Below are 24,981 nucleotides of genomic sequence, written 5' to 3'. Positions count from 1 at the left end.
GCGCAGCGCGTCTGTACTCAGGTTGCTTATCCGGGGTGGAACAGATGAACATTAAGAGCCCCCAGCTTCGGGGTGCCTGGGGAGAAGAGCACCACTCGTGCTGGGGTCCCTGCGAAGGCATCCCCGGGCAAGGATGGACAGAGGAGGCAAGCACCCTGCTCCGGGGGACCCGGAGGCTGAGGGAGGACAGGACGTGGACCAAGCTGCCACCCAGAGGACGGAAGGGCAGTAACACAAAGGATAGAGACCCAGGAGAGGGAAATGGGGCAGCAAGAGGCGGAGAGCGAGCCGCAGGGGGGAGGCCCCAGGTGTAAAGAGAAAGGAGAAGGTACTACAGAGAGAAAATAGCAGAGGATGGACACACACCTTTGCTGAGAGAGGGACAGACCAAGGAAGAGAGGGGGAGAGAGACCCCGCAGAAGTAGGGCAGGGGCAGAACAACGGGGAGGGCAGCGCCAGAGCCCCAAGGGAGGGGGGGCTCCGAGCAGACTGTGCGCCCCTCCGGAGACGCCTCCCCTCCGTGTTTCCACGGGAAGTCTCGAGCAGCTTCCAGCCGCCCCATCCGCTCTGTGAGGCTCCAGGTGCAGACGGAGGAGACCCCCCGGGAAAGGCCGGCTGGGCCCCCAGGTGTGGGAGCAGCCCACCCAAAGGCGGCCTCTGGGGATCAGGGCAAGAACTCCTGGAAGTACCGGGACCCTGACCCTGCCTGTCACACAGACCCTTCCAGGCTCCTTCCAGGTGCACCTGGGACACAGAGGGGCTGACCAGGGACCTCAGATCCAAGAAGGGCATCATTGAGGGGCCTCAGCACCCCCACCCCGGGCTCCCACAGTGCTGACCCATGGCAGCCCCTGCCCCACCCACCACCGAGGCTTCCCTGCATCTGTCCCCTTGGCTCCCCCATCTACAGCTTGGAGACCCAGCTAGTGGACCCCGCCTGCCAGGCCCAGGCTTCCTCCCGAGCCCTGCCCCTTCCTGCCCCAGGCTCTGCACTCAGGCTGCACCAAACTGCCCGCAGACCCAGCTCTAAACCTGCCCTCTGTCCTCCAGATGCCCTTTCCCACCCTCCACCTGGCGACCCCGCTGCCCAGCCTGCACCTGCACCTGCTCATGGGCTCCTAACCCCCCGTATGCATCGCCCACACAGTCAGGAATGTGGAGTGGGCACGAGGCTGCAGCATGGTGTGTGCATCCAACAGTGCCCAGCGGAGCCCGGGCACAGCGGGTGTCAGGTGGATGGATGTGGGGGGATGGTTGTAAGCCACAGCTCACCAGTCACCCTGGGAACTGGTTGCCACCTCACCTTTGGCTTTCCAGCTGGATGGAAGCCCTTGGGTGCAGGGCCTGTATCTCACCCTCCTCACGCCTCTGTCTGGCTTCAGACGCCTGTGGACTAGAAGAGGAGTAGCCCCAGGGACCCACCTGAATTCAGGGCATTCACCCAGAGCTCACAGGTGCCAGCGAGGTTCCAGGTTCCACCTGGGGCTTCACCCCTTTCCAGGAACAGCAAGGTCAGAGATGCTCCCCGCCTTCCCAGGACCCCAAACCCCAGCCACTGAGCCCCTCCAGGTTGATCTCGGGACAGGCCAGAGGAGAGGGTGGAATTGGAGAGCTGGTCACGAGGGTGCTGGTCCATGGAAAACTCTGAGGCAGTTCACGGAGGCAGAGAACAGTTCAGATGCACATTTCCTGCCAAGCCAGTGCCCGCATTCCCCCCACATGCCAGCAGGTCCGGAGAGAGGCTGTGTGCAGCTGCTGTCCAGGGTGCCTTTGGAAAGAGCTGGGCTGACGCCCCGGGCCCAGCACCTCAGTCCCCAGAAGCTTGAGGTCAATGATCGGGGAGTCAGGCCAGAAGGCCCAGGAGGACTCAGGGCCTGGGCAGGTCTGGCCCGAGGCTTTTCTGCCCCTCTCTGGTGGGGCTCAGCTCCCACAGAGGCTCAGATGCTCCTGGGACAGGCCTATGTGGGGTTCTGGGGGTCACCCAGGTGCCCACCCACAAGAACACCTCTCATTGGTTTGCACACTTCCTAACTGGCCTCCAGCACCTGGCAGGCTGGTCAGCATCTGCCCAGCAGAAAACCGAGAGGGCAGGACAGGGGAGGGCAGACACTGAGCCAATGTCAAGATAGTCACTGTCATCAGGTTCACCTTGAAGCCCGTCCCTGTCCTTATCTCCCCAGGACAAGCTCTCCAGAGCAGCCTAGTACCTGGCCCTGAGCAGATGCCATGCAAGTCCAGGGAGAGACAGTGCGCTGAGTCCGGGTGTGAGGAGGCAGGACAGGGACAGAGCCCCCTGACAGGAAGCAGCCCGTGACCAGCTGGTCAGGTGCACACAAAGGCTGCTGTGTCCCCAGCTGCCCCTTCCCCCCAGCAGGCCCTGGACCCTACCCTGCCAGGCCCATCTTTCCCAGGTGTCCTGAGCTGCCTGGCCTTGTCAACAATTGCTAGGACAGGATACCAGCATTGACAGCTCTTATTCATGCTGCAGAGGTGAGGACAGCTTAATTCCCTGACCCAGACACAGGGCTGCTTGCCAATAGGTGTGGGGCCACCGCTGACCCCTGCCCTTCCCTCCTGAACGGTGGGCACAGGGACAAAGCCTCTGGTGTCCCTCATGCCCCAGGGCTCCCCCCTCTGCTCTCCCTCCTCCTCTGCCTCCGCTTACCCCCTCCCTGCACCAAATAGCAGGCACTGGTAGCAGCTAAATTGCCCAGGGATGAGTGATGTTGGGCGCTGGGCTTGGGAGGATTGGGGGGGGAGAAAGCAAGCTCAACACAGCAACCTCGACCCTCCCCCCACCCTGAAGTTGGGACAGAGAAAGGGCGTGAAGGGTTCCCTTAGCCCTAGTGTGCTGGGCTTCTCGCCGTCGGGTCAGGAGCCAAAGAGCCCTGGCTTCCTGTGAGCACCTTCAGGCCACCCCACACTCCTCAGGGAACCCAGGGTTGACCCTGCGGCCCGGGCACTGGCGGGTTGTCTGCTGTGTTCTCTCCCTGCGTTTTGCTCTCTAGCCAGCATCTTCGGTGGACAACCCCATCAGGGAACACCTGCATTCTTCCCTGACCTCAGGAGCAGCTCCTGAGCTGTTCTGGAGGCTCCTCATATTGGTTCCTGGGACTCTGACCACTCAGGTGTTGCCTGGTGGCTCCCAAGTCAAGGCCTCCCCACGTCCAGCCTGGACTTCCAATGTCTGTCCGTGGAGGGGAGAAGGGAGGACCTGCCTCCTGCTCCCTTCCTACTTCTCTCTAAACTGTAGTAAGGATGGCACAGTTGGGACACCTGGGTGGCTCCATGGTTGAGCATCTGCCTTCAGCTCAGGATATGATCCTGGTCTTGGGATCGAGTCCCACATCGAGCTCCCCACAGGGAATCTGCTTCTCCCTCTGCCTGTGTCTCTGCCTCTCTGTGTGTCTCTCGTGAATAAATAAATAAAATCTTAAAAAAAAAAAAAAAAAGGATGGCACAGTTGAGGCTCTTGTCACACACACACACACACACACACACACACACACACCCGGGGACTCTAAGAAAACATACAAATGGCCCAAAGAGCCCACCATGAGACCTGCTTCCTCTCCATAACCACCACTGGAAATCTAAGGCTGCATCTGAAGTCGGGCAGTGATGAGAGGTAAGAAGGTGGGCCCAGGTCTCAGCCCCTCACTTATGGGCCACAGGCAAGCTGCTTCCCTTGAATTCCTAGTCTCTAAAGTACCTACTTCGGGGAGCCATTCTGAGGATTTAGTAAGATCACATAGAATACATGGCACGGTTGGCTGGGGCCTCTAAGTGCTCAGGATAAGCCAGTGGCTGTGGCTCTACCTGGAATGGCTGGAGTGATCACTCACCACCCAGGAGAATGGTGGATGCCACCATCCTTCCAGAAGGCTCCATCTCCAATGACAGGCAAGACTCCTCAGTTGGATCCAAATACTGAGTTGCTGAGGCACCTGGGTGGCTCAATGGTTGAGCGTCTGCCTTCGGCTGAGGTCATGATCCCGGGTTCCTGGGATCAAGTCCCACATCAGGCTCCCCGCGGGGAGCCTGCTTCTCCCTCTGCCTATGTCTCTGCCTCTCTCTGTGTGTCTCTCATTAATAAATACATAAAAATCTAAAAACAAAAAACAAGTAGGTTTCTGGAACTCCTAAAAGAAGAAAAGAAAGAAGGATAAGCCTTCAGTCCAATCATCGGCCCACTCCCTTGCTTTCTTTCCCTCTTTGGCTTTTCTTCCCTAGGCCAGAGAAGTCAGGGGATAGGGGAAGTCTGGTGTATAACTCCAGAAACACACACACACACACACACACACACACACACACACACACAGGGAAACTTCTGGAAAATTCTGTAACTTTAGACAGGAAAAAGGCCAGACTCCAGGGCTGGGCCAGAATGGGCTGGCAGCCTTTCAGGCCTGCCTGGAGGAGGCCCTGGTGTGTGTGTGTGTGTGTGTGTGTGTGTGTGTGTGCACGCGCGCGCACATTCATGCATGCATGTGACTCGGAGTTGCTCAAAGAGCTCAAGGGGGGCTGGTGGCTCTCTCCTCCTGCCTGTCCTCCTCCTTCCTCCCTGCCTGTTCCTCTTCTCTCCCTTCCCCCTAGGGGGGCGGGAACCCTCAGGAGTCGCTGAGCTACCTGCAGTGCAAGCCCATCACACTGTGACCCCAGAGGCCCCGCCAGCACCCGGACTCCCAGGACTCCCTTCTCGGACTTTGCTGCCTGGGGTCATCGCCATAGGCTCCATAGAATCAACCACAGCCCAAGCGGGTGGGTTGAGCTCCCATGCTAGGTGTCCCCGCGGTGCCTCTTGTCCCCCCAGAGAGGGCATGCAAGCAGGCCCAGGGCACAGCGTGGAAGGCAGGCCACGGGGCCACATGAGGGCCGCAGGTGCAGGACAAGGGGCGTGGAGCAGCCCAGGAGCCCGGGCACAGACCTGGTGGCCCCAGAGACAAGGGACAGATGAAAGGGGCGACAAGACAAGCTGGTGTCTTCCTGTCTTCCCGCAGAAGCCTGAGATGGGAGAGGAGATTGTCTCCAGCAGGCCAACCCCCGCCCTCACCTCCTGCTCCCTGCCTGACCTCAGGGCTCACATCAAAGCGGGGGCCTCTTCCCCTTGCCCTCCTCCCTGAAGGGGTCCAGGCTGCCCTGCTGGGGCCCTGGGCGCTGCTGACAGACAGGCCCTAATCGCTCCCAGAGTGCTGAAGGAAGGCTTGGGGTGCACACCCCCACCGTCAGAGCTGGCCTTTGCTGGCTTTCTGTGCGGGGAGGCTGCCTCCCAACCCGGTGGCCCGCCGCCCGCTCCCCACGCCCCTGCAGCTCTCCCTGGGCAGGCTGGGCTGGGCCAAGGGGGTGCCCCGTTGGCTCTGATGCTATGGCTCACAGGCCCACAGGTGCCAGCGGAAGGCACAGGGCAGGGCAAGGGGCTTGGGGACCCCGAATCAGGGTCAGAGAGGCAGTGGAGGAAGAAGGGGTGAGGCCCCTTCTGGAGGAGCTTATCACCCAGGAGGAACAGAGGAGGGAGGAGCTCGCATGATCGATGAGCCTTAAAGCACATTATGGTAGCACAAGTTGCCAAACTCATTACCTCCCTTTTCCCTCCTCCCTTATTTATTAAATGATATTTCATCAGCCTGTTTTTATTAGTCAGAATCATACTTAACTATCAGTCGATGCTTGTGATCAAAGAGATTGAGACTGTTTACTGCTTTGAGCCAGAATAAAATCAGCCAAGGCCCCAGAACTCTTGACGTGTCAGCGAAGCTGTGTGACCACAACGTGGGTGAATGCGTGTTACCATTAGGCATTTTGGTGGCTGAGGACAGCTTGATGATACGTTGTTCTACATTTCTGTAACCATCCTGTAGTGCTCTTACAACTGGGTGTTTATGAATCTAAGTCTATTTCAAATTCACCAGGGGAGCCTAAACCCATGGTCTCCCTCTACTATCTCTCTCCACCGGAGAACAGAAAACTCCAGATTTTCTACTTTAAAAAAAAGCAGGGGACCGAGATTTACAAGATTGGGGTAACCAAAGTCGGTGTTCTCAGAAGGTTAAAGACAGCAAAAGTCTTCTGGAGGATGCTTGATTCTTTATTAAAACCTGTTCCTACTTTCCGAGATAGCGCCGCTGGTGAGGAAGAAAGTCTGGGGGACTGTTCCCATCTGGTGGCCAAGTCAGAAACTGCAGTTATTTCTTTGCTCACATTAATATTGTAATAAAACTAAATTGTAACCTGTGAAATTATCAATATTCGACCCAGCACGACTTTCAAAAATGGAAATTGACCTCAACAGTTCCATGGGGGGCAAGAATAATCTTTCCAATAAACGGTGCTGGGGCAATGGGCTGCTGCCCCCATGCAAAATTGGACACCTTCCTTATATCATATATAAAAATTAACTTAAAATGAATCACAGACCTAAATGCAAGAGTTAAACTAGAAAAATATTAGAAGAAAATTGAATTTAAATTTAAAAAAGAAAGAAAAAAAGTAAAAAATGTAAAAAAGAAAGAAAACTATTAGAAGAAAATATAGGAGGAAGTTTCCATGACTTTGGACTAGACAATGTTTTCTTAAATATAAAACCAAAATTACACCCAACAAAAGGAAAAATGAATTGGACTACATTTAAAAAAAACTTCTGTGCTGCAGACGATGTATTCAAGAAAGTGAAAAGACAACAGAAGGCAAGTAGATACTTACAGTAATGTATCTGATCAGAGATTGATATCCAGAATATACAAAGAACTCTTACAACTTAATAAAAAGGACAACCCAATTTTTGAATGGGCAACAGTTGGAATAGATATTTCTTCAAACAAAATATATAAATGGATAATAAGTACAGGAGAAAATGCTCGGTACCATTAGCCATCATCAAAACGCAAATCAAAACCACAATGATGAAGCCAACATGTGAAAACAACCTAAGTGTCTATCGATAGATGAATAGATACAGAAAATGTAGTGTATATAGGCAGTGGGATATTACCCAGCCATTAAAAAAAGAGAGAGAAAATCTTGCCATTTGCAACAACATGGTTGGATGTTCAGGGTATTATGCTAAGGAAACGAGTCAGACAGAAAAAGGCAAACACTGTATGATCTCACTTATATGTGGACTCTAAAACAAAGCAAAAGAGCTCATAGATACAGAGAACAGACTGGTGGTTGCCAGAGGCCAGGGTTGGGGGTGAGCGAAATAGGTGAAGGGGGGCAAAAGATACCAAACTTTCAGTGATAAAATAAGTAAGGCCTAGGGATGTCATGTACAGCATGGTGACTCTAGTGAATGAAACCATGTTGCATATTTAAAAGTTGCTAAGAGAGTAGATTTTATTTAATTTTTTAAAAGATTTTATTTATTTGAGAGACAGAGAGTACAAGCAGGCAGAGAGAGAGGGAGTAGCAGGCTCCACACTGAGCAAGGAGCCCCACACGGGATCATGACCTGAGCTGAAGGCAGATGCTCAACCCGTGACCCACCCAGATGTCCCTAAACCATGGAATATTATTCATCAATAAAAAGAAATGATGTACTGATGTATGTTATAACATGGATGAGCCTTGAAAACATTGTTGAGTGGAAAGACACAAAAGATTACAAATCACCTTATTTTACTTATAGGAAGTATCCAAAATAGGCAAATCTATAGAGACAGAAAATAAATTAGCGGTTGGTATGGCTGGGAATGAGTGGAAATGAGGAGTGACTGCTAAATGGGTATAAGGTTTCTTTTTGTAGAATGAAAATATTCTATTGGGACTTAATCAAGATAAGAAGCTTCTGCACAGCAAAAGAAACAGTCAGCAAAACTAAAAGACAACCTACAGAATGGGAGAAGATATTTGCAAATGACTTATCAGATAAAGGGCTAGTAACCAAGCTCTATAAAGAGCTCTATTAAACTCAACACCCAAGAAACAAAAAACCCAATCATGAAATGGGCAGAAGACATGAACAGATATTTCTCCAAAGGAGACATAGACATGGCCAACAAGCACATGAGAAAATGCTCCACAACACTTGCCATCAGGGAAATACAAATCAAGACTACAATGAGATACCACCTCGCGCCAGAGAGAATGGTGAAAATTAACAAGACAGGAAACAACAAATGTTGGAGAGGATGCGGAGAAAGGGGAACCCTCTTGAATTGTTGGTGGGAATGTGAACTGGTGCAGCCTCTCTGGGAAACTGTGTGGAGGTTCCTCAAAGAGTTAAAAATAGAACTAAAATAAAAATAAAAATAAAAATAAAAATAAAAATAAAACTACCCTATGACCCCGCAATTGCACTATTGGGTATTTACCCAAAGATACTGATGTAGTGAAACAGCAGGACACCTGCACCCCAGTGTTCATAGCAGCAATGTCCACAATAGCCAAACTCTGGAAGAAGCCACGATGTCCTTCAACAGATGAATGGGTAAAGAAGACGTGGTCTATAGACACAATGGAATATTACTCAGCCATTAGAAGCCATTTGCTTCGACATGGATGGAACTGGAGGGTATTATGCTGAGTGAAGTAAGTCAATTGGAGAAGGACAATCATCATATGGTCTCACTCATACGTGGAATATAAGAAATAGTGAAAGGGATTATAAGGAAAAGGAAGGGAACTGAGTGGGAAAAATTAGGGAGACAAACCATGAGAGAATCCTAACTCTGGGAAACAAAGGGTTGCGGAAGGGGAGGTAGGTGGGGGGATGGGGTGACTGGGTGACAGACACTGAGGGGGGCACTTGATGGGATGAGCATTGCGTGTCATACTATATGTTGGCAAGTTGAACTTCATTAAAAACAAATGAAAAAAAAAGAAAATATTCTAAAATTAGGTTAGATGGTTGTCCAATTCTGTAACTATAAAACCATTGAATTATACACTTTAAATGGATGAAGTGTATAGTATGTGAACTTTTATCTCAGATGTTTTTCAAATGGCAAATCTAATCTGTCTCAACCTAGTATATTACATTAATTGGGCTCTTACAATACGTCAGGAATTTAATACAAATTCATTTAATCCTTAAAATAACTAATTCAAGTACTATTATTATACCCATTTTGCAGGTGAGTGAACTGAGGCTCAGGTAAGTTAAATAAATTACTCACTGTCATAGCAAATGAACAGCAGAGTCAGAATTTGAACCCAAAGCCCATCTGGCTCTAGAGCCTGAGAATTACACCCCCACCCACTCCTACAGCTGCCTCTGGTTGGTGGTACTTCTGGAGGGTTTACAGGTGCCGGGCTTGGGGGCTAGAGACACTAATTTGAAGCACTTGGTGCCTGCCCACAAGAAGGTCACAGATGGAAAGAGGCAGATACAATTAGAAGAAACGATTAAGATGCTCTGTAGTAAGTGCTCAATGATGAAGACAGGCAGAGGCTCAATTGGTGCTTTGGGAACACCAGGGTAATGACCATCCTCTACTCCTCCCTCTGTGGATGAGTGAAAGTATAAAGCACTTACATGGGATTGGGAGGGCCACCCCAAAACCTGTTCCTTCCCTCTCTTGCCCACTCACCTCATCTAATTGGTCAAAGAGACTCCCTGGGTCATCCTAGATTCAACCTCTACCCCATATTTGATAAGTTCTACCCACTGGACTTTTTAAAAATTTTCACTTATATTCAAGAGAGATGCACAGAGGCAGGCAGAGACACAGGCAGAGGGAGAAGCAGGTTCCCTACAGGGAGGCCCGATGTGGGACTCGATCCCAGGACCCCGGGATCATGCTCTGAGCAGACGCTCAACCACTGAGCCACCCAGGACTAACCACTGGACTTCTGAGCTGCATTTTAAACCTGTCCCAGCTCATCTGGACTATTGCATGGGCCCCTCACCAGTCTCCCTTCTCTGTGTCTGTCTCTGCACAAAACATTCTGCACATGCCCATTGAGGAGTCCCAGACAGTGAGCTGGGTACAGGCAAATAACGCCCTAGGGGTGAGAGTGGGAATTAGTCTGGGGGGCCCAGAGGGTTGTTAAAGAGGTGGTATGAATAACATGGGGCTTCTGACTTGTGCATATGGACATGCCGATGCGGGCTAGAAGGCATGGCTTACAGGTGCTTTTAGGATGTGTCTGGGTGTGAGTCACTGACTGCGTCTACACAGCGAGTGCAAAAGCCCATGGAAGAAGAGCTTCCCCTTACTGCGTGCTCACTCCTGATTAGGATCAGCCCTCACTGCTGTGGACTGTAGCAGATAGGACTGTGCTGAGTGGGATGCGAGGGAGGAAGTGAACAGAAATATCTCAAGGGTGCTTGCCTGAAGGACCCTGAGGCCCCAGCGGATGGGGACATCTGTATAGACAGCCACCAAGGCTGTCACTGGCGGGCAGGAAGGCAGGAAGGTGAAGGGATGGGAAGGGAGCTGGGGGCGGAGAGAGGAAACTGAATGTTGCAAGGAATTTGTTGGCCTTTGTCTCTTGTCTCTGGGAGGAAGCTTTGTTATTCATGATGGGTCCCCCATCACGGGGGACCATGGTGGTTGGTAGTAACAAGTGACTCCGTGACCTCCCTGGTAGTTTCAGGAAGGGAGCTGGCCTTGCCAAATGATCAACCATGTGATTGGAGGGTGAGGCTTTGAGACCGAGAGGGGAACTAGACTGAGTTCAATCTGGCCAGTGATGGATCATGCCGAAGGGATGAGCCCCAACAAAAACTCCACATGGAAGCTTAAGTGACCTTCCTGGTTGGTAATACACGTCCATGTGTGAAGAGTGTGCTGTGTCCTGACTCCTCAGGGAGGGGACAGTAGCTTTAAGTTTGGGGCCTTTCCAGACCTTACCCTTTCTTCTTGGCTGGTCCCAAATCGCATCCTTTTATTGCTATTAATAAAACAGCCAGAGTAGCACTTTCCTGAGCTCTGGGGGTCAATCCAGTGATTAACTGAGCCTGAGGAGGAGACCGGGCAACCCTGAATTGTAGCTACTCGGCAATGGGGTTCAGGAAATGCTACCCCAAAATATGGCACCTTGGCACACTGAATATTTTAAGTTGAAGAAGTTTGAGAAAATGTAGGAAACAGGAAGGTCACTTTGATCCCTTCACCCCCTCATTCTTCTTCCCTGGAACAGGTCATACCCTCCGCTGAGAGGTGCTCTCTCTACACCAAAGGAAAGGAGAATCCCCTTTGTCCAAAGACAATGAGATGCCAAGAAGAATCCCAACAAACAGGCTTTGCTAAGTTTCCCTCAGGGTACAGTTACCTCACACTCCTTAACCTACCATATTCTGTGACTGTCCACTCCTCATCACACCCAGCAGAAAAATACACAAGGCTGGGGCACCTGGGTGGCTCGGTCAGTTAAGCATCCAACTTTTTTTTTTCTTTTTTAAGATTTTATGTATTTATTCATGAGAGACACAGAGAGAGGCAGAGACACAGGCAGAGGGAGAAGCAGGCTCCCTGCGGGCAGCCCAATGTGGAACTTGATCCCAGGATCCGGGATCATGACCTGAGCCGAAGGCAGAGGCTCAACCACTGAGCCACCCAGGGGCCCAGCATCCAACTCTTGATCTCAGCTCAGATCTTTGATCTCAGGGTCAGGAGTCCAAGCCCTGTGTTGGACTCCCTGCTGGGTGTGCAGCCTGCTTTAAAAAAAAAAAAAAAAAGAATACATGTCTTCATTTCCTTATGAAGACCTCTCCCGTGCCACATAAAACTTACATCACACAAATTTGTATGTTTATCTCCTATTATTTTGTCAGTTTAATTTTTAGACCCAGTCGGGGACTGGGGTTTGAAAGAGGGCTGCTACCTACCTCTATGTCGACCTCAACTGGTACTTCTTGATTCTTTCCAGCTTATCTCTGAACTCAGACAAAGGACCCCTGCGGGCAAAGCATCCCCTGATGGGAACCAAGACTACTCCCACGCCCAAGCAGTGACAAATGCCCTGACACCAGCAAGACCCCACGTGATTGGCCCCAAATGATCGACCTGACCTTTCACTGCCCACCTGCACGTACCCATTGACCTCTGTCCCATATTTTCCTTATATAAACCTGAAAGATTTTTCGGCACTTCAGAGAGACAGACTTTGTGACGTCAGCCCTGTCTTCCCAGGTGAATTCCTGTCTTGTCTCCCCACCGCTGCCTTTGGGCTGAACCTGGTCTGAACCTGGAGCCAGGTGGTCTTGTATCCCTTGAACCCCAGTTACAGATTGAGGAAAACATTCCTCCCTTAGACTGGTCAGAAGGGTGGGGGGTTGTCTGGAACGCCTGAGCTTGCAGCTGGTGTCTGGAGAGGAGTCTTGTGGAGCATTGTGCCCTAAGCTGTGTGTGTGACCTGCCCCCGGGCCATTAATGTTGGAATTACACTGCACCAAGCAGCACTTTCCATCCCATTGGGATAGAGTGTGCATCCCCGTGGCATGCTCTGCAAGAACGAATATAAGGTTTGTCTTTGTATATCCTACAAGGCACTCTAGCTAAAAGCAGCCCGGAAGCCCGGAAGCCCGGAAGCCCGGAGAGCCTAGGGCGGCGGACTGAGGAAACTTCAGGGTGTGTTTTGCAGTGTCCCTGTCCTAGTTAAGAACCAGCCTGCTCTGCTCTGACCTTAGAGACCTGGGGAAGGTCTCAACACTCCCCTCTGTGTTTGGTCTCTGGGGGGAACTATCCTATCCTAGTTGAAGGGAGGGAGTGAAGCTGATTCTCAGGAAGAGGTAGTGAGGTTAAAGAGGAAAGCATGTCCTCAGAGGGGTTCTAGAGGGAAACCGGGCAGACTTGGTAACCTCCTGGGTTTGGGGACAGCTATTTTTTACACATTTTAGTGAGCAATGTACTTGGAGCTTTCATGTAAGTACAGCTAGCTGATCCACCTACAACGTGGGTTTGAACTATGCAGGTCACTTATACACGGATTTTCTTCAATAAATATAGTAAAGTAAATGTGTTCTCTCTTCCTTACGATTCTTTTTTAAAGATTTTATTTGAGAGAGAAAGATACCCAGAGAGAGCACAAGTGGGGTGAAGGGGTACAAGGAGAGGGAGAAGTAGACTCCCTGCTGAGCAGAGAGCCCGATGCAGGACTTGAATCCAGGACCCCAGATCACGACCTGTGCCAAACAACTGAGCCACCCAGGGGCCCCCTTATGATTTTAATAACATTTTCTTTTCTCTAGCTGACTTTACTGTGAGAATACAGCACATAATATATATAACATACAAAATGCATGCTAATCAACTGTTCATGTCATTGGCAAGGCTTTCAGTCGACAGTAGGCTCTTGGTAGTTAAGTTCTGGGAGAGTCAAAAGTTATACATGGACTTGTGACTATGCAGGGGGGTCGGTGCGCCCAACCCCCTCAATGCTGTTCAGGGCTCAACTCTATCTGGGTTTCCTGACTGAAAAAAGAGAAAAGCTGCTTCCGCAGAGCCACACCCAGCTAGAGCTAACAACTGCCCTCTGTGGACACTGTGCTCCCCACCAGGGCCTCACACCCGGCCTGCCATTTACATCTCCTTTGCTTGCTTATCGAACACCTCTTAGCAGGCGCCCGTGCTGCAGCTGGAGAGAATCCTGCCTTCTAGATAGGGGTCCACAAAATCCGAGACTGAACAGGAGCAGAGAGGTTGGCTAATAGGTCCTGAGTGTCCATAAGGACAGTGACGTACTGCTTCTAAATCTCTAGCAGTTAGATAACCATCGTGCCTCTCCAACCATAGGAACCTTCCTGAAAGATCAAGAGCTTTATTGTTGGATATAAACAGTTCTGAGCACAGACTCTGTGCTGTAGCTTCTCCTTCTCCAATCACTGACCCCATCTGTCTGGTCCTCGGCTCCCTTCCATCTGGGCGAGGAGACTCTGAGGCAAGGATACTTCCCGCAGGCTCTTCCAGAGTGTGGCCAAAGTCTCAGCAAATGGAATTTAGTGTCCAGAAGCAGCTGGGTTTCTTCCACTTGCCACACCTGGGTCTTCTGGAGTCTGTCCCAAGTCAGAAGTGAGCAAAGTTCATTAAACAAAGGGAAGGATTCACGGCCAAACTGCCCAGAGGTCTTCACTGTGCTCTCAAATGTCCAGCTTCATCATCCCCATTTTGATCCTGACTTGGCATCTGTAAGTCCAGGCGTCTCAGGGAGAGTACAAAGAAGCGAGGAAGCTTGCAAACCAAGCTGAGTTCCTCCTTCCTGGACCCCAGGGCTGGCAGGATCAGCTGGCGGGCGTGCAGGTGAAGGGGGAGGTGGCGGGCCTTCGCCTGTTGCAGCCCTAGCTTCTTGAGGGTACCAAGAGACAGCTTCTGTACAAAGACAAGACAAGCCAACAGTTCAGCCGGGAGCAGCACACAGGGTCAGAGGTCTTTCACTTAAAGGAATCAGCGCTAACTCCCCCGGAAGAACAGAGGTGGACAGCCTGCTGCAGGGACATTTCCAGGAAGAGTTCAAAACCCAGGGAAGACAAAAACCACCACACCAGGGAAGCTCTTATCAGCCAGTTCTCTAGCTGCCCTAGAGAATGGGCTGTAACATCATGAGATAAAAAAGTTCCCACCATGGATCTTCTGCAATAGCATGAAAGGCTGCTTGAAGCCTGCAGAAAGTCCCCCCTACCAACCCACCCACAGCCTCCTAACAAAATCTGAGGCTAAGGACTGACACGTAAGGGTTCTTCTGATAGATCCTGCAGCTCCATGAGAATAGTAGCTGTTTCTCTCTATCTAGGTAACTAGTAGAGGTAACTAGTAGAGTACCAGGTCTAAAGACAATCAGTACAGCCTTGTGGTGACTCGCTTCAGGGTTCCACGAGGGGAAAACATAAGTCACCCCCCTTATCTGTTGTACATTGGGTCAAACCAATATCACCTGGGGGGCCAGCTTATTCCAGTCTGAGTACTTGTGATCACCAAGGATTGGGCAATTCAATCCAAAAGACAGATGAACTCGAAGCTGATGTTTTATTCCTTTACAAAAAAAGAGAGAGAGAAAACTTCAGTAGCTACAGTAACCATACTGTGGGTCACATCTGTTTCTCACCATATTAAATTGAAGCATGGTAAAACTGGCAAAGCCCCACCCTGCCATAAAGTATAAAGAATAACAGAACAAACTGTAAGCTATGAGGAAATAAACATTCTACATGCTGTTGAGCCTGTAAGTTCTCCTCCCCCTCACAGTCCCCTTTGCACCACAGATAACCAGTATCATCAACTTGGTATCTCTCTCTGCTTTGTTTTTGTTTTTTTTTAGAGAGAGAGCAACCACGTGTGCAAGAGAGCAGGGGTGGAGGGGAGGGCAGAGGGAGAAGGAGAGAGAGAATCCCACGCAGGCTCCACGCCCAGTACAGAGCCTGGGGAGGCTCAATCTCACAACCCTGAGATCGTGACCTGAGTCAAAACCAAGAGTTGGATGCTTAACCAACTGGGTCATCCAGGTGCCCCTTGTTTTATTTTGTTCCTTGAATAACACTATTAAATTATACTAAATAGTAGCGCTTTGCACATTTTTTCATTGTAGGAAAACATTCGTGACATAAAATTTCTCATCTTAACCATTTTTAACTGTGCAGTTCTGTGGCATTAGGTACCTTCACATTGTTGTGCAACCATTGCCGCCACCCATCTCCAAGACTTTTTCATCCTCCCAAACTGAAACCCTGACCTAATTAAACAATCACTCCCCATTCCTTCCCCCTTCTACTTTGAATTTGAGTACTCTAGGTATTTCATAAATGGAATCATGACATATTCGTCCTTCTGTGTTGGCTTCTTTCACTTGGCATAAAGTCCATCCATGTTGTGGAAGGTGTCAGAATTTCCTTCCTTTTCAAGACTGAATAATATGTGTAGGCCACATTTTGTTTATCCATTCATCTGGTGATGGACGTTTGGGTTGGCTTCACCTTTTGGCTACTGTGAGTGACGCTGCCATGAACACTGGTGTACACGTATCTTTCTGATCCCTGCTTTCAATTCTCTTGGGTACTCTTGAGGATTGCTGAATTATATGGTAATGCTATGTTTAATTTTTTGAGGAATCACTTTGAAAATTTTTAAATAAATGTAAGCAGATTATTTAAATCTTTCTGCAACCCCCTATTTTTCAACAGTCATCCCTCTTGGAGTTCCCAGCCTCAGACTGGCACCAGAAGCACACTCTGCAACATGTCAGCTGCAATCCCAGCCCTCTCACAACACTAGCTGCTCAGAAGAAGGGCAGAACCCAGTACAAGGCCCTGGATGAAGCTCAGTGGCCCTGGGAGTCCGCCGTCCCACTGCGGAAAGGTGGCCCCTCACCGGTAATAGGCTGGAGCTCCACGAGGGCGGAGGACAGAGTGCTGCTCAGCACATGGTACTGAGTCACGGCAATATGTGCGTTCCAGTTGCTGCGTACTCTCACCATCTTCCCATTGTCCATGCGGTAGTCTGGAGACAGCGTCATCTGAAGCCAAAGAAATCAAGATATGGCTGAAAAGGAAGCGCAGAAAACCCAAGCCTCTGGGTGATGGCTCACTCACCTTGTAGTGCTGCTGCTGACCCTGCACCGCCTTCTCGGTGATGGGGATATCCACGACTCCTGCTGAGGGCACCGGGACGCGCACAGTGATGGCCCTGGGGACGACACACAGACCCTTGTCTAAGCCACAGGTGAGGGGGGATCACCTCAGATTCGGCTACTTAGAGGCTTTAACACTGGATCTTCTGCACTACTGTGCGCAGTTCTTAAGACTGGAGCATCCCAAGTGATCTCCTGTCACAGTGCATAGCCTGAGAGCTGGGTGCTCACCTTATAAGCTTATCTTTTTTACTACTAAGGTAATGTAAGCTAATTATAGAATATTTGGGGGAAAAAACCCAGAAAAACTAAAATAATTATATTAATAACATGGTCTTTCATTTCAGCCTTTAAAAAATGAATATGTATAGTTTTTTTCTAATTTTTAAAAAAGATTTATTTATTTGGGAGGAGAGGAGCAAAGGAAGAGAGAGAAAACCCCAAGAAGATTCTGAGCTGAGTGTGGGGCTTGATCTCACAGCCCTGAGATCACAACCTGAGCTGAAACCAAGAGTCAGGTGCTTTACCCAACTGCACCACCCAGGCAATCCCAAAATGAGTATGTATAGTCTAAAACGAAGTTAGGGTAATATGGTTTTGTATCCTGTTTTGTTTTTTTTTAATTAAAGATTTTATTTATTTATTCATGAGAGACACAGAGAGAGAGAGAGAGAGAGAGAGTCAGAGACACAGGCAGAGGGAGAAGCAGGCTCCATGCGGGGACCCCGATGTGGGACTCGATCCCGGGACCCCAGGACTGAAGGTAGACGTTCAACCACTGAGCCACCCAGGGATCCCCATGTATCCCGTTTCTTTTTATTTTTTATAACCTGTTTTTTAAAAGATGGTCAATTTCTGACTGCACATGAAACAAATGAACAAGGAAACGAATGAACAGGATGAAAAATTCACAGAACCACTCCTGCCCAATTTGCCAGGTAGACAAATAGAGGGAAACTCTGCTCAAAGTCACAGAAACGACCACCATAACTCAATAACCATTCCAAATCACTTTTGTTTTTATTTATTTTTAAAGATTTTATTTATTTATTCATAGAGACGCAGGCAGAGACACAGGCAGAGGGAGAAGCAGGCAGAGGGAGAAGCAGGCTCCATGCAGGGAGCCCGATGTGGGACTCGATCCTGGGTCTCCAGGATCATACCCCGGGCTGCAGGCGGCGCTAAACTGCTGCGCCACCGGGGCTGCCCCTCCAAATCACTTTTGTTGGAAGTCATCTTTTGTCATGTCAGAGATGGGTAGAGAAGACCCTTTAGTCTATCCTTAATGTTTATGTCTCTTCTAGGTCAATCACAAAGGAGTCCTCCTGAGTACCCGGTAGACTATCAGAGAATCACTGACCAAGACGTCAAAAGCCCACTCGTACATTTCCCACCCTAGACACCTCACTTCAGGTTGGTAGCAGTTTGGGCTACTATTTGATATATTTTCTCATACTTAAATTGAGTTTTAACTGCTAGCTCATTCTTCTGAATTGACATTACACTACTGCCCTAAAACGTTTACCTACTACATTCTCCACACATATAAGGAGGCATTGATTTAAGTGGGTACTAGTTCTATATAGATGAAGAGGACAAACATCCCCACTTTCAAGAAATTCAAAGTCTAGTAAGAATCAAACTGGGCAGGTGGCTCAGCGGTTTAGCGCTGCCTTCAGCCCAGGGTCTGATCCTGGAGACCCGGGATTGAGTCCCACATCGGGCTCCCTGCATGGAGCCTGCTTCTCCCTCTGCCTGTGCCTCTGCCTCTCTCTGTGTCTCTCATGATTAAATAAATAAAATACTTAAAAAAAAGATTCAAACAAATAACTGTAACAAGTCATTATCATAGTAAGTCAGTAAATGCTAATCAGTTGCCAACTATGGTCTACTTCTGACTTCTACCTCCTGCACCTGGTATTTAAGGCCATCATTAACTAGGCTACAACAGGGATCCCTGGGTGGCGCAGCGGTTTGGCGCCTGCCTTTGGCCCAGGGTGCGATCCTGGAGACCCGGGATCGAATCCCACATCGGGCTCCCGGTGCATGGAGCCTGCTTCTCCCTCTGCCTGTGTCTCTGCCCCCCTCTCTCTCTCTCTCTCTCTCTCTCTCTCTGTGTGTGTGTGACTATCATAAATAAATAAAAATTAAAAAAAAAAACTAGGCTACGATATACCTTTCCAGCATTATCTGTCACCATTCCCCCCTCCAAACTAGACCGCATGCCTTATTCTTTTGTGTACGCCATTCTCACAATCTATAACAGTTCTCCAGCTCATCTATCAAATCCTATTCATTCATCAAGACACAATTAATGGATTTCAATTCCTCCAAGAAACATGATGAGAATGGTTATCGATTCTAAACTTTCATAAACAATTCTCACAAATAATATAATGCTCTTTAAAAAGATTTATTTTAGAGAGAGCATGCACGTAGGGAGAGGGGCAGAGGGAGAGAGAGAGAAACAGAATCCCGAAGCAGACTCCCTGCTGAGCATGGAGCCCAATAAGGGGCTTGATCCCAGGACCCTGAGCCCAAATCAAGAGTCAGACACTTGGAACGCCTGGGTGGCTCAGCGGTTGAGCATCTGCCTTTGGATCAGGGAGTGATCCTGGAGTTCAGGGATCGAGCCCCATATCAGGCTCCTTGCATGGAGCCTGCTTCTCCCTCTGCCTCTCTGTGTCTCTCATGAATAAATAAATAAAATCAATAAAAAAAAAAAAATGAATCAGACATAACTGACTGAGCCACCCAGGCTCCCCAACACTTCTGACAGCCTTACATTTGGGTTACTTGCATACATAACATAGTCTCAGTTTTCTGTCTTTCAGCTTTTACTAGGAGCTATGCACTGTGTTAAACACTTCACATGCATTGTCTCATTTAACTCTCTCCTAAACTACATTATTCTCATTTTTCATATGAAGACAAAGCTTAGAGAAGTTTAATTAATAACTTGCCTTAGGACCCATGCTGTAAATGGCACGGCTAACAGTTCTACAAGATCTTTTTTTTTTTTTAAATTTTATTTATTTATTTATTTATGGTAGACAGAGAGAGAGAGAGAGAGAGAGAGAGAGAGAGAGAGAGGCAGAGACACAGGAGGAGGGAGAAGCAGGCTCCATGCAGGGAGCCCGATGTGGGACTCGATCCCAGGACTCCAGGATCGCGCCCTGGGCCAAAGGCAGGCGCTAAACCGCTGAGCCACCCAGGTATCCTCAGTTCTACAAGATCTTATTGAACTCTTAGATACTATGCTAAATCTCTTCCACTATCTATAATCTCTTATTACGGTGCTTCTTACACATTTGATTCCACAGTAGAGTCATTTGTGGAGCTTTTAAAAAATAGAGATGCCCACACCCATCAGACTTAAGAATCAGGACCTCTGTAGGTGGGTCTCAGCATAGAGATTGTTTTGAAGGTTCCCAAGATCACAAAGTAGCTACAAAAATCTATAATACAAAAAGTACTGACATCCAAAAGATAAAAAAGAATACTTACAATCAAATAGAAAATAAAAAATAACTGAGCAAAAGAAATAAATTTTGTTCACAAAAAGGGAAACTCAAAAAACACGAGCCAAATAAGCATGCAAACAAATAACATCACTAGTACACAGGGAAATAGAAAACAGTTTTTTTTTACTCATCATAGTGGCAAACCTTCAAAAAAAACCCATGGGGTCAACTACTCTATTGGGAGGAAAACTTGGCCTACCTAATAGTAATTACTTCAAATATTAAATGTGTGAGGGGAGCCTGGGTGGGTCAGTCGGTTAAGTGTTCAGCTCAGGTCATGATGTTGGGGTCCTGAGATTGAGTCCTACATCAGGCTCCCCACAGGGAGCCTGCTTCTCCCTCTGCCTGTGTCTCTGCCTCTCTCTGTGCCTCTCATGAATAAATAAATAAAATCTTAAAAAAAAAAAAAAGGGAAACCATCACCACCAACAACAAAAAAACAAATATTAAATGTGTGTACTCTTTAACCTAGCAATTCCATCTTTAGGAATCTGTCTTAAAAGATATGATCACATATTCTTTGCAATAGACTCTGAAAAATGGGAAGTTAAATAAATAACCAACAATAAGAAAATTATGAGATAGCCATACAGCAGAATACTATAGAGCTCTAAGTGTACATACAAGGGGCTCTTCAAGATATATTGTCCAAGTAAAAAGCAGCAAGATGGAAAGCAGTGCAAAATATCTTGCCATATAATAATTCACCTACACATGCCTATATGACTCAAAGTTTACATAAGAAAGTAGAATAGTGATTACCTCTGGGGAAGAAAATTGACTAGACAGGGGACAGGAGTAAGGTTTCACTTTTTTTCATCTATCTTTCTTCTATTAAAAAAAAAAAAATGGAGATACACCTATATGCACTAATATGGAAAAATCTCCCAAGACAGTTAATGGGGGGAAGAAGTACAATGTAATACACATACACACACATACACACACACACACACTCTATACATGAGACCTGTACATAAATACATTGGGTAAGGACCAGAGGAATAAAACCCAAACCATCCCAAGGGAAGGGCCTAGAATGACAGAGTGGGTTGATTCTCCAAGTTTTTGGCTTTATTTTTGTTGTTTGACTATTTTACCACAGGAATGAAATGTGTACTATTTGTATAACTAATTTTCATTAATTTTTATGTACGACCATAATTAGGAACCACTATTTTATCAGATTCCAATGTTCTTTTTTTTTTTTTTTTTTTTTTAAGATTTTATGTATTTATTTGAGAGTGAGAGCAAGAGAGCACAAGCAGGGCGTGGGGCAGGAGAGGGAGAAGCAGACTCACCACTGAGCAGGGAGCAGGATGTGGGGCTCGATCCCAGGACTCCAGGATCATGACTAGAGCCGAAGGCTGACACTTAACTGAGTCACCTAGGTGCTCCAATATTTTAAGCACTCAGTCTGTTTCCTATACTTTTCATAGGCCCACATGTCTTATCATGGTACCTTCTCTTTAATAGGAGGTCCTTCCATATGAATGGACAAATAGATAAAAGGATGCCTTCATTTACATCAACTGTACTACTAGCGATGGGCTTCATACCAGTACTTCTTTGTCACCTGACGGGTTCTAAACAACTCTTGGACTTGATGTGCCACTTCCTTCTCCCAGGCCAACACCATTACACCTGTAGTCTCCTTGTCCAGCCGGTGGCACAGATGCAAGGGCTCTGCCTTGTGGCCATGAAGCATCTTTGCCAGGATAGGCAATACATCACTGATGCAGAGCTGCACCCCAGGGCCACCTAAAAAGGGAAGAGCCAGAGGTTTTAGTGGCTAGTAAAAGATCCCACCAAAGAATTCTACCCGGGAAAAAAAAGTTAATTATTTTCAAGAGCCTTATTTCTGAAATGTGGTCCAGGAACTGGCAACATCAGTATGCCCAGGGAGTTTGCTGGAAAAGAATCTCAGGCCCCCAATCCATACTACTAAATCAAACTCTGTATTTTAACAAGATACTCAAGGGACTCACATGCCGATTAAAGTTTGAGAAGCACAGTCCCAGCATGTGGCTTTTTCCTCAGACATACACCTACTTATTTATCTACTTGAATACTCATAATAAAATTAGCAATCAAAATAAGGAGATCTGATATTTTACTATACAAACGAAGGCTTGAAAATTTACCAAGGGGGCACCTGGGTGGCTCAGTGGTTGAGCCTTCGGCTCAGGCCTTGATCTTGAGGTCCTGGGATCGAGTCCCGCATCAGGCTCCTTGCATGGAGCCTGCTTCTCCCTCTGTCTATGTCTCTCTGCCTCTCTCTCTGTGTCTTTCATGAATAAATAAATTTATAAAAAAAAAAAAGAAAGAAAAGAAAATTTACCAAGTAAACGTGAATGATAAATACAAAACTGTGAGGTTCTCCTGAGGCATTACAGAAGAGCTAAGAAGATGGACTTTAGGTGAGATGTTCCAGTTCTATTCTATGCCTACTAGCTATTGACCCTGAATAGATTATTTAATCTTTCCAACTTGTTTTTTCATCTATAAATTGTACATATCTAGATAATTGTCTCATGGGGAATGGAAAGAAAAGGATTAAGAGAGAAAAAGAAAACACACAGAACACTTGGCAATGTATGACTTAACTCGTCTTTATGCTTTTCTCCATACCTCCCCAAAAAGCATTCTTTTAGCTCAGCTATGTCTTTTCCCCCAGCAAATCTCTCTCCCAAATGCATTTTTTTCTGTCAATCTTTCCTGTCGCATTTAGCTGTTTTAGACAACTACATTCAACACTTATTCAGAAACACTTCAGCGTCCATTAAGCTCTGGGCATTGTGGGTGTCCTATGTGCACACTCACACATATTCTTTTTTAGTATCATATCACGAATACATAATTTGTTAACATTTTTTTTTGGCCCTTAGATTTTACAACATGAATATCTTCTGTATTTTGCAATTTCTATGAACTCTTTAAAGGAAGTTATCTTCTATACAAGTTTATATGTTTCTGTGTACATGGATCCTGCATATGTTTTCAGTACTGGACACCTCTCTACAGGGCAGTTTAATTTTTGCTTTAACTGAAATTCCACTTTTATAAGAGTTTTCATGTTGGTCTCTGTAATTGGAGTTTCTGCATGCTTAGGTGGTCCTTATCTGATCCTTTGATCCCTGCTCATGTACAGGATAAGATATGATTTCTCTCAAGTTATTCCGTTTCCACTCATGGCTTGAGGTGGCTGACCGATTTATACAGCAGTTTTGGGCTTGTGGGTTGAGATTTTCTGATCTTTGTTCAATGAAGACAGACTATTTTCGTTGGTCTGGACTTAACTGATGAAATTAGAGTCTGGATCATGTGAAGAAAATTGTGCAATAAATCACCATGTTAAAAAAAGACACTTGATGAAGCAAATTCGGAGCCATTACATGAAAATACTATTATTTATAGAAGTTAATTAACTATCAGAACACAGAAGATTGATAGGCTGAAAACAGAACAGCGTATTGATGCAATTTAGTGAAAGTGGGAAAATTGCAAAAAAAGGCTAAAATATAGTGGTGTCATTGCTGGAAGGGGAAATAACAGGAAGCTTAATATATTAAGTACCATATATTTTTTTCTTACAATCATTTCTTCTTTCCCAGTCTTTTTTTTTTTTTTTTAAGATTTTATTTATTTATTCATGAGAGAGACACAGAGAGAGGCGGAGACACAGGCAGAGGGAGAAGCAGGCTCCCTGCGGGGGAGCCGGATGAGGGACTCGATCCCAGCACCCTGAGATCATGACCTGAGCCAAAGGCAGATGCTCAACCATTAAGCCACCCAGGAGCCCCATTCTTTCCCAGTCTTGATGGAAAATAATATGAAGACAAGAACCACACATTTAGTATTTCTCTGTAAAAATCTCTGTAGGGGTCTGGACGCAGGGCATTCCATAAATCACTGCTGACTGTCAAATGTTTGGGAATGCAGAGACCGTCTTTCCTATCTCTGCGTCTTCAGTAGTGCCTTATATACAGCTCCACAAAAGCTTAATTCTTTTGAGCGCAAGGCTTCGAGGAGCCCCACAAGTGATGTGTCAGAGTTGTCCCTAGTTGTACTGAAAACAGAAGCAGCTCCCCCACCCCACCCCCGCACCAAACTCCTTTTCCCGCGTGGTCCTTACCATGCACAGGGAGACCGTAGGGTTTATTGATGACCACGAGATCCTTGTCTTGGTGCAGAACGCCGCGGCTCAGCGCCTTGGCCAGCACGTTGGGGTGGACTCGCTGCAGCTGCTGAGTGAACCGCACCAGTTCGTGCACTCTCCGCTGAACAGGGCTAGTGGGCGCCTAGGGAGAGAGAAGGAGCCACAGGGAAAGGCTGCTGAAGACCTTGGAGAAGTCCGGGTGACAACCGGGGTTGGGGTTGGGGTTGGGGATGACTGCCTCTGCACGGGACCGGCGCCTTCCCCCTACGCTTCGGGAGCAGCGGTGCCCGTCTCACCTGCCTCCACGCAGAGGGCAGGGCCGTGGCAGAAGCCGAAGACCCCACCCGCGGAAAGACGCGGCGCCGTCCTCATCCCTTCCCGTCCCCTCCTCCCCCCGCTCTCCCACAGGTCTTCCACGGCCACCTAACACCTGACACCTGCCGGAGGACCCTCCTACCTCCCCCACCCCACCCCCAGGCTGGGAACCAGCGAACGCAATGCCTCTTGGGAGTTGTGGTCCTTTCGGACTCACCAGCTGCTTCTTCGTCTTCTGTTCCTGTTTCTGGGCTCGAAGCTTCTCCGCTAATCGCTGGGCACTCAGGGTCCCAGGCGCAGCAGCGGCCGAACAAAATGGCTTTGAGACGAGAGTAAAGAGACCGCCGACACGCCGCCGCCCGGAGCATCGCAGCCAGAGGCTCGGCGCATTACACATGGGCGCCGCCATCTTCTCCAAAAGGGGCGGGGCGAGCCGAGACCACGTGCCTTAGAGGGGGGAGCTGAAGGGAGGATGGAGTGGGC

At 48.0% G+C, this 24,981-nt stretch overlaps 1 protein-coding gene across 1 annotated transcript; it reads right to left on the bottom strand.

The window, feature by feature from the left end:
• Positions 1-13,009: 13,009 nt before the first annotated feature.
• On the bottom strand, positions 13,010-24,918 carry RPUSD4 (RNA pseudouridine synthase D4). The gene is made up of 7 exons (XM_041773117.1): positions 24,716-24,918; positions 24,160-24,325; positions 21,584-21,785; positions 16,463-16,556; positions 16,242-16,386; positions 14,812-14,909; positions 13,010-14,249 (listed from the first exon to the last, which is right to left on the bottom strand). The coding sequence occupies exons 1-7, from the start codon at positions 24,905-24,907 to the stop codon at positions 14,010-14,012; spliced, it is 1,137 nt and encodes a 378-aa protein (XP_041629051.1). The 5' UTR covers positions 24,908-24,918; the 3' UTR covers positions 13,010-14,009.
• Positions 24,919-24,981: the final 63 nt, after the last annotated feature.

Source organism: Vulpes lagopus, chromosome 10, assembly GCF_018345385.1.
Source record: "Vulpes lagopus strain Blue_001 chromosome 10, ASM1834538v1, whole genome shotgun sequence".
Taxonomy (NCBI): Eukaryota; Metazoa; Chordata; class Mammalia; order Carnivora; family Canidae; genus Vulpes; species Vulpes lagopus.
The sequence above is the reverse complement of the archived record's forward strand: the minus strand, read 5'-3'. Positions and strand labels throughout refer to the sequence as shown.

Coding starts and splice junctions, on each gene's coding strand:
- RPUSD4 (XM_041773117.1), bottom strand. CDS start 24,907: ATGGCGGCGCCCATGTGTAATGCGCCGAGCCTCTGGCTGCGATGCTCC. Junction 16,387..16,462: donor GTCAGCAGCAGCACTACAAG/GTGAGTGAGCCA, acceptor CTTTGGCTTCAG/ATGACGCTGTCTCCAGACTA. Junction 14,910..16,241: donor GGAGCTCCAGCCTATTACCG/GTGAGGGGCCAC, acceptor TTTTTTGTAAAG/GAATAAAACATCAGCTTCGA.